This window comes from Cinclus cinclus, chromosome 15 (assembly GCF_963662255.1).
Source record: "Cinclus cinclus chromosome 15, bCinCin1.1, whole genome shotgun sequence".
NCBI lineage: Eukaryota > Metazoa > Chordata > Aves > Passeriformes > Cinclidae > Cinclus > Cinclus cinclus.
In genome coordinates, this window is record NC_085060.1 from 692,941 (window position 1) to 711,256 (window position 18,316).

At 57.6% G+C, this 18,316-nt stretch overlaps 2 protein-coding genes across 2 annotated transcripts; both read left to right on the forward strand.

Moving 5' to 3' along the window:
* The first annotated feature begins 330 nt into the window (after window positions 1-330).
* On the forward strand, window positions 331-7,089 carry SLC25A14 (solute carrier family 25 member 14). Its single transcript, XM_062502675.1, has 9 exons — window positions 331-438; window positions 522-669; window positions 1,227-1,321; window positions 2,980-3,065; window positions 3,904-3,999; window positions 4,378-4,502; window positions 5,555-5,690; window positions 6,021-6,101; window positions 6,662-7,089. Exons 1-9 carry the CDS (start codon window positions 375-377, stop codon window positions 6,701-6,703), a joined length of 873 nt encoding a protein of 290 aa, XP_062358659.1. The 5' UTR covers window positions 331-374; the 3' UTR covers window positions 6,704-7,089.
* Window positions 7,090-9,543: 2,454 nt separating this feature from the next.
* GPR119 (G protein-coupled receptor 119) lies at window positions 9,544-10,587 on the forward strand. The gene has a single exon (XM_062503150.1). The coding sequence runs from the start codon at window positions 9,544-9,546 to the stop codon at window positions 10,585-10,587; it is 1,044 nt and encodes a 347-aa protein (XP_062359134.1).
* Window positions 10,588-18,316: the final 7,729 nt, after the last annotated feature.

Here is an 18,316-nt window from a genome sequence, read left to right on the forward strand (position 1 = left end):
GGAGGAGGTGTCATTTGTTTTTCTTAGGCTCATTTTGGGCTTATTTGGCTGGAAAAGCGGGAGCGCTGGAGCAGAAGATGCACAGGGTGGAGAAGGGAGAGGCTGTAGCAGGACTTGGTTCCTCCGGGGAGGAATCCCTGCAGTGCGGCTCCGCGCCGGTTCCAGGCCGAAGGGGGAATTAAAACCCCGGAGACACCCGAGGGGGTTGGGTGGGGGCGGCCCCTGCGCCCTCCGCGGTCCCGGGGCGGGCGGTGCCGGGGCCGGCAGGGGGAGCGCGCGGTGCTGCAGAACCCGCTTCCGCTTCCCGTTGGACTTCCGGTTCCGGTCCCGGCCCGGTGGCGGCGGCGCGCGCGGCGGTGTCCGCCCGCCATGCCATGTCCGCGCTCAACTGGAAACCCTTCGTGTATGGCGGGCTCGCCTCCATCGTGGCCGAGTTCGGTGAGGCGCTGGGGCCGGGCGGGACCGGGGCCGGGCGGGACCGGTGCGAGTACCGGCGGGCTCTGATCCCGCTGTCCCTCCAGGCACGTTCCCCGTGGACCTCACCAAGACGCGGCTGCAGGTGCAGGGGCAGAGCACGGATGCGCGGTTCCGCGAGGTTCGGTACCGGGGCATGTTCCACGCGCTCTTCCGCATCTGCCGCGAGGAGGGCGGACGGGCCCTGTACTCGGGGTGAGCACCGGGACCGCATCCATCCGTACCGGGACCCTTTCTGTCCGCCCCGCCACCTCCACAGGGCTCCTTCCCCTCTGGCTCCGGAGCTCCCAGTGCCCGTGCTGGGCTCCCTCATCAGCCTCACATCCCCGTTCTGGCCCGTTCGCCCCCACCAGCCCGTCCTGGCTTCCCACCCTGGTACCTCTCCCACACCCCCGTATCTCCCCCTGCCTTCCCCGGCTCTCCCCCACCCATCCCGGGTGCTGTCCCTCCCCATCCCGGGTCCCCTCCCCACCTTCTGTCACGGCATCCCCCGCTCCCTGCCCATCCTGGCCCCCTATGCCCTGCACACTGCTGGGACCCCCGGGGATCCCTCCCTGAGCGGAGCCTGCCGGTGATCCCGAGTTGGGAACCATGCTGGGTGCCATCCCCTAGTACTGGCGGTGCGTGGGGTTATCCCGGGCACAGCTGCATTTCCCGGAGCTGCAGCCGTGCCTGGCCCCGGCAGTTTGAGGGCGGGGTGGGGAGTGGCCCGGGCTGGCCCGCAGGGATGCTCAGGCTCCCTTTCCCTTCAGGATCGCCCCGGCACTGCTGAGACAAGCATCCTATGGCACCATCAAGATCGGGATCTACCAGAGCCTGAAGCGGCTTTTTGTGGATCGCATGGAAGGTCGGTGCTGGGGAAGGGCAGCACCTCCCAGCTCCCCCACCTCACACTCTGGGCTGTGTGTTCTGCTCCTTCCTTGCTCTGTCCTTCCCACCCCGACATTCCCACAGGAATGGAGCTCCATTACTGGGTGCTGTGATTTTGTTTCCCAGTGAGAGCAAGGATTGGATTCAATCTGTATGGGAACCTCCCTGTTCCCTGCACTGTCTGTGGTCCCTACCCTGACACTCCCTCCAGCCAGGTTCCTTTCACGGAATCACAGGAGAATCACAGAATCATTTAGGTCAAAAAAGTCTTCCAGGATCACAAAGTCCAGCTTGTGTCTTATCCCTACCTCGTCCCCAGCCCAGGGCTCTGAGTGCCACCTCCAGGCCTCCCTTGCACACCTCCAGAGATGGGGACCCCAAACCTCTCTGGGCAGCCACTGCCAATCTCTGACCACCCTTTCCATGTAGAAATTCTTCCTGATGTCCTCCTGAGCCTCCCCTGGCACAGCCAGGCATTCTGGATAGGAATTGTGCAGTCCAGCTCTGGGATCCTTTGGTCCTGATTGCAAAGGTGAGGTTCCACCAGTGCCCTGTGCCCTCTGCAGCTCCTGCCTGGGGAGTGGAGCAGCAGGAGTCTGGTGGTGCTCCCGAAGGAGCACTGAGATGTGCAGGTGAGATTTTCATCCCTGCTGTGATATGGGGGAATGTTTAACACTGTTCCAGTCCAGGAAAGCGGGATGGGCAGCTGAAATGCAGCACAGTAATGATACAAAGCGGTGCCAGGGGAGGTTTAGGTTGATAACAGGAGAAGGTTTTTTTCCCCAGAGGGTGCTGGGCACTGCCCCAAGGCTGCCAGAGTTCCAGGAGTGTTTGGACACCGCTCCAGGGACGCCCAGGGTGGGATTGTTGGGGTGTCTGTGCAGGGCCAGGGGCTGGACTGGGTGATCCTTGTGGAACCCTTCCATCTCAGGAGATTCTGTGACTCCAGAGGTCCTTTCAGGGCTGCTGTCCTGCTCCAGTAACACCTGTCCCTGCCTGGTTCTGTCTGTGTACACAGGCCCCACACCCCCCTCGCTGTTCCAGCCTTTCCAGCTGCCAGCTCCATGCCTGAATGTTTGTCTCCCTACAGGCCTGGGGCAGCCAGTGGCCTGGTGTCCTCTGGGAAGTGTCCTGGTCAGTACCAGCAAAGGCCTGTGCTTTTTCCTAATGTAACCATCATCCTAATACTGGGCCTGGAAGCTCGGGTTGTTCCCTGGCACTAATCCCATCTAACTCCCTGCCTGTTCTCCATCCTCAGCTGGCTCCAGGTGGCTGCGTGTAGGCAAATCCAGGGGGCCTAGGGAAATGCTGGCTTGTATTCTCTGTCTGCCTCTGTCCTGGCTCATCCCTGCAATGAGAAATCTCAGATAATTGTTCACAATTCTCATGTGTCCCAGGATTTTCCTTTTCATCAGTCAGGCCCTCTGAGAGTGCCTTGCTGAGTATTTCAGCTGCCACCTTCTGTCCCTGGCAGGTGTGGGGGCAAACCTGTCATGGGCTGTGGCACTTGCCCAGGCCTGCTCCTACAGCTTCACTGTGTGATTTGAGAACTGAGCTGCTCTGCTCTTCCTAGCCCCTGTTCCCTCCTGCTGTGCCCCCTCCCCTGAGGGTCTGTCCTTCTTTCCTTGGTTGCAGATGAAACGTTGCTCATCAATGTGATCTGTGGGGTGGTCTCGGGGGTCATCTCCTCTGCGCTGGCCAATCCCACAGATGTGCTGAAGGTAAGAACTGCTCCTGGCTGTCTGTGGGACCTGTGGGAGGAGCAGCTCAGTGCTTCCTGAGCCACCAGTTCTGCTCCTTTGGGGTTTTTTAATGAATGGGGACCAAAACCCAGGGTAATTAACAGGTGTTTAAAAAACACAGCCCTTAAAGATCACAGAATCCTGGAACGGTTTGGGTTGGGATGGGCATGAAAAACAATCTCCTTCCACCTCCTGCCATGGGCAGGGATACCTCCCACTAGACCAGGTTGCTCCAAGCCCTGCCCAGCCTAGCCTGGAACACTTCCAGGGATAGAGCAGCCACAGCTTCTCTGGGCAGCAAGGACGATGACATTTGTCCTGCTGAGGGGTGGGAGCTGTGTTATCTCACCTGGGCCAGGTGAGCAGGTGGCAGCCAGCTGCTCCTGACCCCTTGGTCACAGTGCTGGCACTGCCCCAAGGGCCTGCCTGTTACATGGAGTGAGCAGAGCCCAGTGAGGACTGCCTGGTGCCCTGGGCTCAGGGTAACCCTGCTCTGGGCAGAGAGAGCCTGGAGAATTCCCCCACTCTTCTCCCTGTGTAAATCCCCCTTCTGGGACTGCTCTCAGAGGGAATGCCTTGTCCCTCATGTCCCTGTGCCCCCACCCTGCTGCTGTCCCTGCCCTCTGCCTGCTGCCATTCTTGTCCATGTGGTTTGCAGGGAGAGGGACGTGGAGAACAGTGTGTGCTCTGAACTGCTCTGTTCCTTCTCCCAGGAGCTCCATTGAGCTACTGTTCCTGGTGTCCCCACCCTGTGGGCAGGTGCTGGTGTCAGGCCAGGTGGTGATGTCCTCCTGCTGACTCTTCCCCTTTCTTCCAGATCCGAATGCAGGCTCAGGGCAACTTGTTCCAGGGTGGGATGATTGGCAGCTTCATTGACATCTACCAGCAGGAAGGTACCCGAGGCCTCTGGAGGGTGAGCACCAACTCCTAGAATCCCCCACCAGCAGCAGAACTAACAAAAATCTTAGGGAAGCAGGTGCCCTCCTACTGTTCTGTAGCAAGGAGCACCTGGAACCCCTCCAGGCTCTTTAAATTGCTGCTCTTGTGCTCAGAATCTTTCCTGGCATTGAAATTGGTGCAGAAGGTGAGGGGGTGGCAGCTCAGTCCCCACGTGCTGGGAGCAGGGAAGCAGTGTGGAGTGAATCCAGCTGGGATAACACTGCCAGGGTGGAGACATCCTCCATGGCTTTGAAGCAAGGGTGCTGTTGGTGTGCCTGCAGGGAGGGTGCAGGGGAGGCTGTCAGGAGGAGGCCCTGTGGCTGCAGTTGGTGACAGTGTCCCTGCTCCACAGGGCGTTGTCCCCACGGCCCAGCGAGCGGCTATCGTGGTGGGGGTGGAGCTGCCAGTCTACGACATCACCAAGAAACATCTGATTCTGTCAGGCCTCATGGGGGACACCATCTTTGCCCACTTCGTGTGAGTATCTGCTGCAGGCTTGGAGGGCTGTGTGAGGCACAGGAACCAGGTGGGGCTAGAGAGAGACCATCCATGGAGCTGCAGGGAGCAGGGATAGTTCTTCCAGAGGATCTGGAGTAGGATTAGTGCTTCCAGAGGATCTGCTCTGTCAGCTGGGGCAGCTCAGAGTCAGCAGCAGATATGGAATCATTAGGGTTGGATAAGGCATTGCCAAGGCCTCCACTAACCCAAGGAGCTGGCAAAAATCATGTGGTGACAGGAAATGCCAGCTTGGTCTCAGCTGGCTGATGACAGAAATGCTGTTGGCCCACATCTCTGCCCTGGTATGAACCAGGCAGGAGATCCACATGTGTGGCTGCATGTAACAGTCTCTCAAAAGCTGCTCCAGTCCCTAGTCCTCACCTGTCCAGGCCCTGCCACGTTACAGCCCCTGCTGGAAGAGCCTTGAGAGAGGAGCAGACACAAAGCTGGCAGGACCCAGAGCAGGTGTTGCAGTCAGCCTGCTCTGGGCAGGACTGGCAGAGAACACTGGAATCTTTTTTCACCTCTGCCTTGCTATTGCTCAACTGCAGGAGCTGCAGTGCTTCCATTGGCTTTGCCTGCTGGGGTGAGGCTGAGGAGCACCAGAGCCTCCATGGAGGGGGAGACTGGCAGCTCTCTGATCCTTTCAGCTCTCTGATCCTTTCGGCTCTCTGATCCTTTCTGCTGTCTCTGCTCTTCCTCCCTCCTTCCCAAAGCAATGTTTGCTCTGGTGGGAAGGATGTGCACTCCCAGGGTGTGCCTTCAGGACTTTGTCACCTGGGCAGCACCTGGGACCCTTGCAGGGCTGCAGGTGCCCTGTGGAACCAGCTGTGGGCTCAGGTGAGGGTCTGGGTCAGCTGAGCTGAGCGTTTCCCTCCCCTGAGCTGGCACAGGTCCTGGCACTGCCCCTTTTCCAGGTGGGAGCAGGTAGTGCAGCTCATGTTCCTTGCTGAATGCCTTTGATAATGCCGGTGGAAGGTGTTTTGTGCCTGTGTGAACGAGGCTGTCCCTGCCCTGGTCTGTGTGTGCAGCTCCAGCTTCACGTGTGGGCTGGCGGGGGCCATCGCCTCCAACCCCGTGGACGTGGTGCGGACGAGGATGATGAACCAGCGCGCCATCGTGGGCAGCACCGAGCTCTACAAGGGCACTCTGGATGGCCTGGTCAAGGTGAGGCACAGCCCTGGGCACAGCCCTGTGCTGGCAGGGTGGCCAGGTCTCAGCACCACGCTGATGGGAGCAGGGAGATCCTGCAGTGACACGGGAGAGGGTCTAGAGTCACTTCCCTGCGGCCACTGTCAGCCTGAGCATCTTCCCAACCTCCTGGGACAAAAGTTGGGCCATGATGCAGTCAGCTGGGTTCAGAGACTCTTAAGTGTTGCTGCACACATGTGCAGGGGCCTGTCTGCTCCCTGCAGCACCTGTGGCACACGTGGCACTGGGGAGGTGGGCGGGGCATGGGCCTGCTGTGTCTCCTCATCTGTGTGTCTCTCCTCCCAGACATGGAAGAGCGAGGGCTTCTTTGCACTCTACAAAGGCTTCTGGCCCAACTGGCTTCGTCTGGGTCCCTGGAACATCATTGTATCCTTCCTTCCCTGTGCTGCTGGGAGGTGCAGGAGCTGGGCAGGGCAGGGCTGACACCCCAGTGGGTGCACTGGGGACCCCAGTGAGCACTGCTGATGGTTCCTGTAGAGCCTCTGAGGGCTTGGCTGGAACCTTGCCTAGCCTGGGCTGCAGGAGATTCCTGGATGAGCTGTTTGGGAGGGGATGGTGGGGAGTGTTCTGCTGCTGAGGCAGGTGCTGACTGTGCAGGACCAGCACTGCTGTGTGCTGAGCCACACCATTCTGCCTGCTGGAACTGGGTGAGGAATTCACTGTGAAAAGCTTCCAGTCCAGTGGCCACTTCCCTCTCCCAGAGGTCTGGGCAAGGCTGGGTTTACTCTGGGTCCATCTCCCTTTTCTTGGCAGCCCCTGTGCCCCAGCTCTGTTCTACCTGGGCAGGTGAGGCTGTGCTGCCTGGATGGGTGACTGAAGTGACTGAAGGAGCTCCCTGGATGGGTGTCTAGCCCAGCTGAACGCTCTGCCCACCCAGCCAAGCAGCTGGCTCACATCTGTCCCAATTCCTTGACGCTCCCTTTCAGTTTTTTATCACATACGAGCAGCTGAAACGCCTCCCCTTCTGAGAGCTGCCTTCATCTCACCAGAATCATCCTCGGGACTGGCAACAGAGCTGTGCTGCCACCTCCCCCTTCATCCCACTGTCCCCATGTCATGGTGTTTGGTCCCTGTGGGCTGGGCTCTCCCCACTTGCACGGTCCCTGCAGCAGGAGCTGCCTGGGACAGCCGGGAGCCGAGTTTGCCATCCGGAGGTGTCTGCGTGCCTGGGCCTGCAGGAGTATCTTCTGTGAAGATCTGTGCATTCCAGTGGCCTTTGGGGCACTGTGGCTAGTGGCTGGCAGGTGTGGGGGTCCTCCCGTGCCCGTGGGGCAGGGCTGGGGCCCGGGAAAGTGCCATTGTCATCATGTTTCTTGCAGAACTTGTAACTTCATTAAATTATTTATTGACTGGATGGCTTGAGTTTGGGTCTGTGCTCATTCACTGCAGGGGTGTCTGCCCTTGGAGAGGACAGAGGCTGGTTTCCATCACACTGTGGACCCTTTTCTTCTTCATATATTTATATAAAAACAATCTGTAGGATTCATTTCAGTAGAGACGTTTCTAAACCCAAGTTTGTTACTGTCAGAAAATGACCTTTCAGCTCAATTTTGTCAAACCTCAGTCTCTTAAATTCCTGCTTATCATTACTTACACTATTTTTGCTTAAATAATTTGTAAAGCTTGGTACTGTGCTTTAAAGATGAGCTTAGCAATTTAAAATGGTGGCTCTGGTGCTGAGTAGGTCATTCCTCTGGTTTTTGGTTATTTTTTAATGTTTATGGCTATGGAAGCAAATGATTATTATGTTCCTGCTTCCTTTCCTCTTTGTGGGGGGATGGCTTTGGTTTGGTTGACGGTCCCTTGTGACACAACAGCATGTCCTGGCTGAGCCTGCTGTGAGCTGAGATTTTGGGGAGGTCACACGAGGAATGTTCTGCCAAATCCCACTGGGAACAATGGGAGGGAATTGGTGTTACAAAGTCTGAGCTGCCTGCAGAAGCTGCAGGTGCAGGGAAGGTGACTCCCCTGAGTTCTTAGGCTGAAATCCTGCCTGAAGCAGGGCTGTGCCAGGCACTGTGTGGGAACACACCAGAGCAGGATGTACCTGTTCATACAGGAAGGTCCAGGGGGTGGAAATCCGGCATGGAAGGCTCCATGGGAACCAGTCAGCCCTCCCCAGGTGTTTCAAGTAGAAATAGGTGTGCTCCTGATACATGAAAGCTAAAAATGGCAGTAAAAGGCATTGGCTCCAGTCTGTACTTGCTGCTCACTGCCCTCGTCCTTGGTTTCCTTCTGAGGGTTTGGACTCTCCAGCAACAGGGAAAAGGCTCCCCAAACATCTCTCTGGATAAACACAAGTAGAGGGTGTGTAAGGTCACCAGAACCCTTCCCGTGGCCGCCTGCAGTGCAGAGTCTGGGTGTTCCTGAGGGTCCCATCCCCATCCCGAGCTGCTGCTCCTTCCTTCCCAGCAGGGCCCCTCCTGCCCCTGCCTCTCCCCAGTTACTGTTTGACATTGGAGCCCAGTCCTGCCCGTTTCCTGGCAGCCGGGATTTTTCCAGCTCAGGAGGCAGAAGAGGCTTGTGACACTTGGTGTAGGGGCTGGAGCTGTCACTGTCAGACCCTGTGAAGGTCAATCCCCGCCCCGGGAGGTGTAAGGGGTGTTGTGGGATTCTGTAGCACAGCGATGCAGAGGCTTTGCTTTCACTAATTTCTTTGTTACAAATTGCTATTAGGTAAATACACTCATGAGTAGCAGAGCGAGTGAGTGTGTACATAGAATCAGTATTTTTACTGTTTGTAGCACTTCCATAGATTTCCCTGGAAGTATCAGAGCTAAGTTCATCAAACTCCCCCAGGGGTGGGGTCAGTCGATGATGGACAGGGTCTCTCTTTGGACATGGCCTGTGTCATGGATCTTGGTGCTCCTGGGGATCCAAAGGGCTGTGCAGGGGCAGCTCCAGGACGGGGAGAGGCTCTCTGGGGCAGTAGACAGTTACTCCTGCATGGATCCATGAGCGGGCAGAGCACACCAGCTCTCAGAGGCTGCCTTCTGCCCAGATCCAAGGCCCCTCTGTGGGTTGTGGTGGATTTTTGCCCTGCAGCTTCCAGCAATTCCTTGGTTTCAGCCTCCCCAGGGATGCCCTGGGCAGCCTGTTGTGCTTGCCAAGGGCGCTGCAGGTTCCCAGCTGTGAATGCTGCTTTCACAGGCTGGCAGATGTTCCTCCATCTGTGTCAGAGCACAAATCTCTTGCCAGTGCTTTTCCCCACTGTAACCAGGTCTCCTCCAGGGTGTCAGTGGTGTTCCCTTGGTCCCAGCAGCAAGAACCTGTCCTGGATCTGGCAGTGACCCCGGGAGCCCCACGAGCTGTGCTGGACATTGGGATCTCTCTGTGCTTGTCCCCATTCCCAGCCCCTGTGTCTGATCAGGCACTGCTCTGCTCCAGGCTCTGGTGCCCGGGGAGGGGGGGGACAGCCACCACCCCATGTGCCACCGTGGCAGCTTCCTGCCCAGGTGCTCCCTGCTCACCCCCTGCTCCAGGGTTGTCTGGAAACGTGGCTGGAGGGGAGGGACCTCTGTGGGCACAGCAGCGAGTCCAGCAGTCCCTTCCACGGGCAGAGCTCTGCTCTGAGAGACACCTCTGCTCCCCAGGGACTGCTGCTGCTCCTTGAGATTCCTGCTGCTCCACAGGGATTCCTGCTGTTCCTCAAGAATTGCTGCTGCTCCCGAGATTCCTGCTGCTCCTTGGGATTCCTGCTGTTCCCCAGGGACTGCTGCTGATCCCCAGGGACTGCTGCTGATCCCGGGATTCCTGCTGATCCCCGCAGAGTGAGGGGCTGCACCTGCTGAGGGGCTGCAGGTGAGTGATGGCTGAGGAGGATCATGTTTGGGATACAGCAGCCCCGTGGTGTGTCTCACATGACTCAGGCACAGCCAGCAGGGCCATGGGAGCCATCCTGGCCGTGCTGGCCTCGCTCATCCTCGCTGCCAACGTGCCGGTGGCCATCATCCTACTCTGCCACATCCAGAAGAGCGGCTCCAAGGGGCTCTGTTTTGTCCTCAATCTTGCCTTGGCTGATACCATGGTTGGCTTCACAGTCATAGGCGTGGCCACAGATGAGCTTTCCCAGCCCTTTTATCCTTCCCAGAACTTCTGCGTCCTGAGAATGGCTTTTGTGACGTCTTCGTGTGCTGCCTCCATCCTGTCCCTGATCCTGGTTGCGTGTGACAGGCACCTGGCCATCAGGAAGCCTTTCCACTACTTGCAGCTGGTGACAGGCCTGCGGGTGGGGCTGTGCTTGGTGGGGCTCTGGCTGGTTGCTGCCATCGTTGGCTTCCTCCCAGTCTTCATCCCCCGCTTCCAGAGGGTCTCCAACCATTGGAAATGCTCCTTTTTCAACGTCTTCCACCCTTCCTACATGCTCACCATGTTCTGCCTCGGCTTCTTCCCCGCACTCTTCCTCTTCCTCTTCCTCTACTGCGACATGCTGAAGATCGCCTCGGTGCATGTGCAGCACATCCAGAAGGTGAAGCAGGCGGGGCTGGCGGGGGGCTGTCCCCCACCCCGTGCCACCAGTGACATGAAGGCCATGCGCACGGTGGCCGTGCTCATCGGGTGCTTCACTGTGTCCTGGCTGCCCTTCTTCATCGCCAGCGTGGTGCAGATGGCCTGCCCCGAGTGCTTCCCCTACAAAGTCATCGAGAACTTCCTCTGGCTGCTGGGGCTGGGCAACTCCCTCCTGAACCCTCTGCTCTATTCCTACTGGCAGAGGGATGTGCAGTTCCAGCTCTCCCAGCTGGCTGCAGCTGTGAAGAGGAGGCTCCTGCTCCACCTGGACCACAGCCGCTGTTTCCCTGGTGGGGACACCAAGGCTCTTCCTGCTGTGTCCTGCCTGGAGCTCCAGGACTGACTGGGTAAGGAGAGGCTGTCTCCAGCTTTCCAGCTCCCCTCCTGCACTGTGACCACGAACAGGAGTGAAGGAGATCACGGATGGGTGGGACCGGTCTGGGTGTTAATTCCCAGCCACCATCACTGCCGGATTGCAGCCTGCCCTGCAGCACAGCCGATAAAAGTTCTTTAAAACGCCTCTCACTTGCCCCATCTCCGGGTCAGAAAAGGGCAAAATCCAACAGCTGGCTTCACCTCAGCCCTGGGCACCCCAGGCTGCAGGTGTTCTCTGAGAGATTCCCTGCAGGTGTTCCCTGAGGTCCTCTACTGGAGCAGCCCTGTGTCTCCTGGACCAAGTTCCTCCCTCACTTCACAGGCAAAGATCCTTCCTCCATCTTCTTCCTCTGCCAGGTGTGCACCTCCTGCCCTCCCCTGTGTCCCCAGCACTGCCTCCATGGGCAGCAAAGCCCCTGTTCCTGGGGCAGGTGTGGGCACAGCGAGGGTCCATCCCCAGCAGGGGCTGGGCAGGCTCTGAACATCCCCAAGCTCTCCTGGACCACAGGTACTCCTGCTCCCTTCCCAAACCCACCTCTCAATCCTACACAGGGCCAGTTCTGCTTTGGGGCTGTGCCCACACAGAGCAGAGGTGAGGGGAGTGGGTTTGGGCATGGGGCACAGAGAGGGCTCAGCAGGGCCATGCCTGTGTGGGGGCTGGTGTGACCCAGGGCAGGGGGGCAGCCTGACCCTGCTGTCACTGTTTACCCAGGCTGTAAAGTGAGTCAATGAGTAACTGGCTGAACAAGGACAGGGAGGATTGGCTGCCTCAGAGATCCCCACGAAGGAGAGCTGCTGTGCCCCACCCAGGATTTGGGACTGGAAGGGTCCCTGCACACCCATGCTGCCCTTGGAACCCCCCTTTCTCCCCTAGGGGCCAGATGGCTGCCCCTGCCAGAGGCTAGAGTGATTGCTTCTTATAAAATTATTTCATTTCATCCCCACAGCAAGAAAACCTCCCTTAGAAGAGGTTTATTTGCTAAAAAAGTAAACTGCTCTGAAAATGAGGGTGCTCTGCATGAAGCAGCAGCTGTTGCCACCTCTGTCCTTGTCCCACTAGCAGCCACAAAGGCTCAGGGCTGTATCCACTCACATCCAGAACTTGCCATGGATCCGAGGCCTTCCCCATCCTAGAGAAAGAGGCAAAAATGGAAGTGTCTTTAAAAGACCCCAAACAAGATATGGCATCTCTGTGGCATCCCCCTGGGTCTGGAGCCAGGTCCCACATGGCAGACAGCGTTCCCGGCTGTGCAGGATGGACAGAACCTGGGGGAAGGCTGCCATGGGGAGCAGGTTGGCCCTGGGGGCTGCTCCAGGGGGATCTGGTGGGTGATGCAGCTCTGGGCTCAGCCTCATCATCTCCCTGCACCTGCACTGGGGATTTGCTGCCTGGTCTTGGTGATGCCTGAACTCTGCAGTGGCTTCCATCATCCTCATCCTCACCGAGCCTGTGCCTTCCTCCAGCACCTTCCTGCAGCAGGTCCCAGTGGGAGCAGGGACACTTTGGACACGAGCCTTGTGCTGCTACCCGACCTGTGAGACTGCCTGAGTCTATCCCTGACCTGGCCAGGCTGCAGGTGTGGATCAGCCTGAGGAGCAGGAGCCCAGGCTGTGCAGGAGCCCTGTCCAGGAGGGATCAGGGCTCAGGCAGCCTCCTCAGTGCCGTGGACACGCTGCAGTAGCTTGGATGGGACAGGGGACACCTCCAGCACTAGAAGGGAGCCTACAACAGAGATGGAAAATGTGGACTTTGAGCAAGAGTCTGGAGTGATGGGACAAGGGGGAATGGCTTCCCATTGCCAGAGGGCAGGGCTGGACGGGATATTGGACAGGAATTGTGCCCTGGCAGGGTGGGCATGCCCTGGCACAGGGTGCCCAGAGCAGCTGTGGCTGCCCCTGGATCCCTGGCAGTGCCCAAGGCCAGGCTGGACGTTGGGATTGGAGCAATCTGGGACAGTGGAAGGTGTCCATGACAAACGGTTGGAATGGGATGGGCTTTAAGGTCCCTTCCAATCCACACCATTCCGAGATTCCGTGACACTGTGCAGGCTGGGGACAAGGTGCAGAATTCCTCCTGCAGTGGAGCGTCCCTTTCTGGGCATCTCGGCCTGGCACTGACCCCTCTCCTCCCTCTGCAAGCCCTGGGCTGGAGGGGGCTCACCGGCTGGCACAGCCCCGGCTCCATCCCTGGGCGCATCTGCAGCTCCTGTTGGGCTAATCCGGACCGGCAGCCGCTCCTTGGGAGGCCGGGCCCTCCTCCCGCCCCTCGTCCCAGAGCGGCCCCGCCGCTGTCCCGCTCCAGCCCGCGGTGACCGCGGCACCGAGCCCCGCTGCGGGAGCGGCTGGACCGGGTGTGGCCATGGAGGGAGCGGGACGGAGCCATCCCGCCCCTCACCGACACCGGAGAGGACGGAGGGAGCCCACTGCTGAATAAACGCCTTGGTGCCCGGCTGGGCTCTGCTCCGCTACCGGGGGCTCGGGGCGGCACCGGGGGCGGTGGAAAGGAGGGAGACAGCAGCAGAGCCGGGGCAGCGGGACCGGCCCGGTCGCGGTGACATGTTGCTGCTGGCATGGTCCCGGTTCCCGGGGGGGTGTGGCCGGTCCTGGGGGGTGTGGCAAGTCCCTGGGGCGTGGCCGGTCCCGGTGGGATGGTCCCGGTTCCCGGGGGGTGTGGCCGGTCCCGCCCCGCCGGGCTTCGTCACGTGCCCATCACGGTGCGCGCGCAGCGCCAGCCACGCCCCTGCCCCGGCGGCAGCCAATGGGCGCGCGCCGGGCGGAGCGCGCGGCGGAAGCGGCGGCGCGTGCGGCCGGGCCGGGCCGGGCGGTGAGTGCGGGGATCGCGGGGTGCGGGCCTGGGGGATCGCGGGGATCGCGGGGTGCGGGCCTGGGGGATCGCGGGGATCGCGGGCCCGGCTGCGGGGAGCGGGACCGCCCCGACCTCGCCCTGCCCTGGAGCCCCGGCGGGAGAGGCCGAGCGGAGGCCCGAGCCGGCCCGGTCCGCAGCGCTCCCCTGCCGGGGCCCGGCCGTGCGGAGGGGCCGCCCCGTGCTCCGTTGCCCGCCGGGCCCGGCAGCGGGGCTCGCTGGGCAGGAGCGGCCTCCTTCCAGCCCGGGAGTTTTGTGGAGAGCCTCGTGGGAGCCGTCGGGATTTCGGGAATACCGGCGGGGACACCCGCGGGGCTCCGGGCCCGCCCGGGTGGTGGACAGGGTGCGTGGGAAAGTTTATTCCATATGGGAAGTGTCTGAGCCGCTGTTTTGGTTCAGTGGTCGTTGAAATCTCTTCAGAAAGGATATTAAAATTACATCAAAAAGGTGGAGAGGATCCAAGGAGAGGTCTGGAGCACCAGGAGCAGCTGGGGAAAAGGGGGCTCAGGGGGGTCCTTGTGGCTCTGCATAGCTTCCTGACAGGAGGGACAGCCGTGGGTCGGGACCTTGTGCCACGTCTGTTTGCTCAAGGTGAGAGGAAATGGCCTCAAGTGGTGCCAAGGTGGGTTCAGCTTGGGAATTGGTAACAATCGTTTCCCTACCAGAGCCATCGTGCCTTGGAATAAATTGCTCAGGGTGGAGGCACCGTCTCAAAGTGTTCAAGAGGCACTCGGGGATGTGTTTTAGGGGGTTTTGTGGTGGTGCTGCCGGGTCTGGAAGGTCTCTTCCAATCCCGATGATCCTGTGAGAGTGGCACAAGGAGAAATTGGCTGCATATAAAGAAATTACTCTGGTGTCCCAAGAGCGAGCAGGTTGCAGAAGGGCTGGTGGGTGATGGTGGCAGCAGCTTCCCCCGAGGTGGAGGCAGCTGGCTGTGCTGTCTCTCTGTGCCGAGGCTCTCACGGGTGCCTGGGCTCTGTGGATCCCTGGTGCCACAGCAGATGGTCCGTGGGCAGCACGGGGAGCTTTGGGGATGCTCGTGCTGGTGCCCACAGCTGCCGTGGGCTGCAGCTCTGCGCTGTAACTCATACAGGCACACACAAGCGTTTATTTGGTTCCTTCAGCATTTATATAGAGCTTCTTTAGTTTATGGGCTTCTTACTCTCTTATTTTCCTCATATTTTGGTGCTGTGTGCTGTTCCCAGTAATGTCCATCCAGATCATGCTGGGTAGAGATGTTTTTGTTCTTTAGTGCCTCGTGTTTGTTACACAAACACTAATCCTTGGGTGTCCTCCTCGTTGGTTTACATCATCCCCACCTCCCCTGTAGCTACATTAATTAGCCATTGTATTTTTCCATATTTTCCTGCAGGAAATCACAGCAGAGCCGTGGGATGGTGGGAGAGCATGGAGGTGACCTGGGGTTGGAGTTTGTGTTCCTTCTCACTCCAGCTGTACTCCTCCCTGTGCTGGAAGCCAAAGACTTGGCTACTCTGTTTCTTCAAGGCTTATTTGAGGAATTTTGAGGATCTAATTAAAAAGGCCCTTGAGCTGAGTTGTTGAAAGCTGTGTGGGAGCTGAGGTCAGGTTTCTGTGTTGAAGGTCATGTGTTTGGAGCTCGTTGCAGGGATGAGGTTCAATCACCCAGTCATTGCAAAGATCAGGTGTTACTACTGAGGTATTCTGTATCCCTTCCAAAGATGGTGAGAGATTTCTCCCTTAATCCCCAACTTTTCTGCTGACATTATTCCAGTTCCAGCATATCCATCCTGTCCAGCTGCTCCACTCTCAGCCATAAGTTCCTCACACTGGTGCTGCCTTTCCACAAGGCTCTCTTGCCCATCAGTCCAAGCTTTTGCCCTGGGATTTTCTGATGATCCTGACTGCTGGCTCTACTGGAGTTTTCTTTGTGTCTTCCCTTTTTTTTCTCATTTTTTTTTTCTTCCCCAGTAGCTCTTTGTAATTAGTCCTGCATCCCTTTGCCCACCAGCTTTCTTCTCCTGGCTTTTCAAAAAGTTGTTTCTGAAAACAGGAGCTATTGAGCATTGTTCTGAGGTGGCATTTGCTAGAGGTTGCTCTCCAGGAGTGCTGAGGGAGTCTGGAAGGACAGAAGGGGATGGGACTGAGCTGCTTGCCCTGCACCCCCTGGAACACAAGCAGCTCAGCCCCTGGAAATTCCAGGGTCAGAATTCCTAGATGTGTGTGGTTTGGCAGAGCCTTGTGAGCATCCTGAAAGCATTCCATGGAATATTTAATAATTTGGCGTGGTGGGCATGGCAGGCTCTGCTGTTGGGAAGCACCGAGGGCTGTGTTGGCTCACTGCTGGTGACACACACTCATGTACACACGTGCTGGTAAGGAGTTTTTCTCCTTTGTTTTGGGTTGCAGCATCGAGTGAAGAGCACAGCTCATACAGGACTTGGTCGAACCCCCCTGCTTTTGCTGCTGGGGCTGTATTTTTGTGAAAACCCTGCAGGTTGGTGTCCCTGACTGGGGTTGCTGACTGCTGCGTTCTCGGGTGCAAAGGACAAGGGGCTCTTTGTGTCCCTTGGTTTTACAGAGCCCTGCTAGAATAATTAGCTGCCTGAAATTAATATATTTCTTTCAAATGAAAGCTTCCAGAATGAAGGAAAGCGAGCAGTGTGCCTCTTACCATCAAGGATTACCAGGAATTAATCTTTCAGTGCAAAGGCCACTAATCTTGGGCATGCAAACAGGGTTTATTGAGCTGCGTGCCAGTGCTTAGAGCAGTGATGGATGAAATCCCTGGCAGAGTCAGATGCTCTGGCTGTTAATTGCCTCCCCACCTGCTCATCCTCCTCCATCCCCTGCATCCTGGAATCTGCCTATGGGTGTCAGTCACAGGAGATGGATGGTGACATGTGGAGCTGCTGGCTGCCAGCAGGGCCAGCTTGGACTCTCACACTGGGCTGTCCTGCCCTGGGGCAGTTCTGCTGTCACTGGGTCCCAGCTTTCCTCTTGTGCTGGGAGCTGAGCTAGGGAGCTCAGCCTGGCACTTAGATTTTCAGACACAAAGCCAAGCTGAGAGCAGAGGGAGAACTGGCTGACCTCCTGCCTTATGATGAGCATCTTGCCATGTTCCTCGTGCAGTTTGCAGGTAACACAGGGGGGTTTCTGGGATTCCCTGCATGGCTCCTGCTGCTTTGCAGGATTATCTGGAGTTGACAGAAGTCACTGTCAAAACTGTGCTGCTCTCATCAGTGTGCCTGGCCAGCTCCTGGCTCAGACTGATGGTTGGGAAGCTGTAACAGTGATAATTAAACCAGGAGTGTGGCAGAGGAACATGCACGAGCCCAGCAGTAGTTTTTGAACCTGGGAATTGGTTTCCAAAAGGAAATGATTGGGATCAAAATGTAACTTGAAAAGCTTCGGTATCCCCCTGCTCTCCCTTCCCTGCTGGTCTCTTTTCTCTTGTGTTCTAATCAATTGCTGCAGATGTACTTTGGTGTCTTCTTGAGTTCTTTTCTTGAGGCTTAACAGCAGCACTGTGTAATCAATGGCGCAGTGTATCCTGGAATCCAGTTTATTCCCAAAAACACAGGCAGCCTGCTCAGACTGAGCACTGCTTATTGCCTATATTTGCCAATGTTGGCAAAAGGTAAATCCGTATTTATAGTAAAGCCTGTGTCAGCCCATTTCTGGAGTTCCCCTGATGCTCAGTAAGAGAAGTCTAATATGTGTTCAGAGGAGCCCAGGGACCCCTAAATGTCACCTGAGTGGTTCACAGGGGCTTGGGGTACCCCAAAGTGTGACCCAGAGTAGCTGAGAGCACCCCAAAATATGATCATACAAGCACCAGCCTGCACAGGCTTTCTGAGTGAGTCATTGTGTGACAATGTCAGAGTACCTGGTAGTAGTTGTAATTTGAGTTTCAGGGCAGAGCTTTATGTTCCTGCTGTTTATTGACTGGTTGGATGGCAGGAAAGCTGTGCCAGTGCCTGGGCAGAGTGAGGCTGTGTCTCCAGGGCAGTGCCAGGCTTGTGGCAGAGCTCGTGCCACCACGTACCTGAATGTTCTTGAAGCCAGCAGGGAATGTTTTCCCCAAATCCCGAGGTGGCAGCCCTGTGGGTGCTGTGTTGCTTCTATGTGGTCCCAGGAGTGTTACACAGGAGCTGCAAAATCCCGTGTTTTGGTTGTGATTTCCAGTGTTTCCAGCCCTTGCTAATGGGAGTGATCTTAAAAGAGGCTTTTCAGTTTGCCTCAGGGACTTTTTGGGGGGTTTATTTTTCCCCTGGTCATTAAGGCAAATGGCCCAGCTGTGTTAGCAGGATTGGGAAACCAAGTCCTGTCCTGGCTCTGGCACGGGATCCAGTGAGGATGGATACTTGCCCTGACTGATGCCTGGAACATTGAGATCTGTGCTCTCTCCCCAGCCCCTCTCTGAAGCTGTGCTGTGGAAACTGCAGCCGTATTTAGCCCCAGCACGGACCTGGAGTGATCCCAGCCCAGTGGGATGGGGGCTGTGCATTGCCAGTGCTGCTCAGGCCACTGGGAAGCTGTGGGCTCTTCCCATCAGACTTCTATTTCCAGAGGGGAAAACCACCCACAAGGACCTGCTGTGATGTGGGAGAGGCCTTGCTTGGAGTCGCTTTCTGCTCATCTTGCAGCATCCCCCCTTCTTTCCTTCATCTGTTTTTTCTGATGAGGAATCTTCTAGACCAAGTTTTTATTTTTAAATGTTTATTCACTGCATTATGGCAGTGCCTCATGTCTCATTCTTAAAGGTGGACTCCTCTGAAAATCCCTGGAGATAGGATCAGGGAGATGAAGGGCACACTGGCACCTGTGCCATACATGGCTCTGGAAATGCTGA

Coding starts and splice junctions, on each gene's coding strand:
- GPR119 (XM_062503150.1), top strand. CDS start 9,544: ATGGCTGAGGAGGATCATGTTTGGGATACAGCAGCCCCGTGGTGTGTC.
- SLC25A14 (XM_062502675.1), top strand. CDS start 375: ATGTCCGCGCTCAACTGGAAACCCTTCGTGTATGGCGGGCTCGCCTCC. Junction 439..521: donor CTCCATCGTGGCCGAGTTCG/GTGAGGCGCTGG, acceptor CTGTCCCTCCAG/GCACGTTCCCCGTGGACCTC. Junction 3,066..3,903: donor ATCCCACAGATGTGCTGAAG/GTAAGAACTGCT, acceptor CCTTTCTTCCAG/ATCCGAATGCAGGCTCAGGG.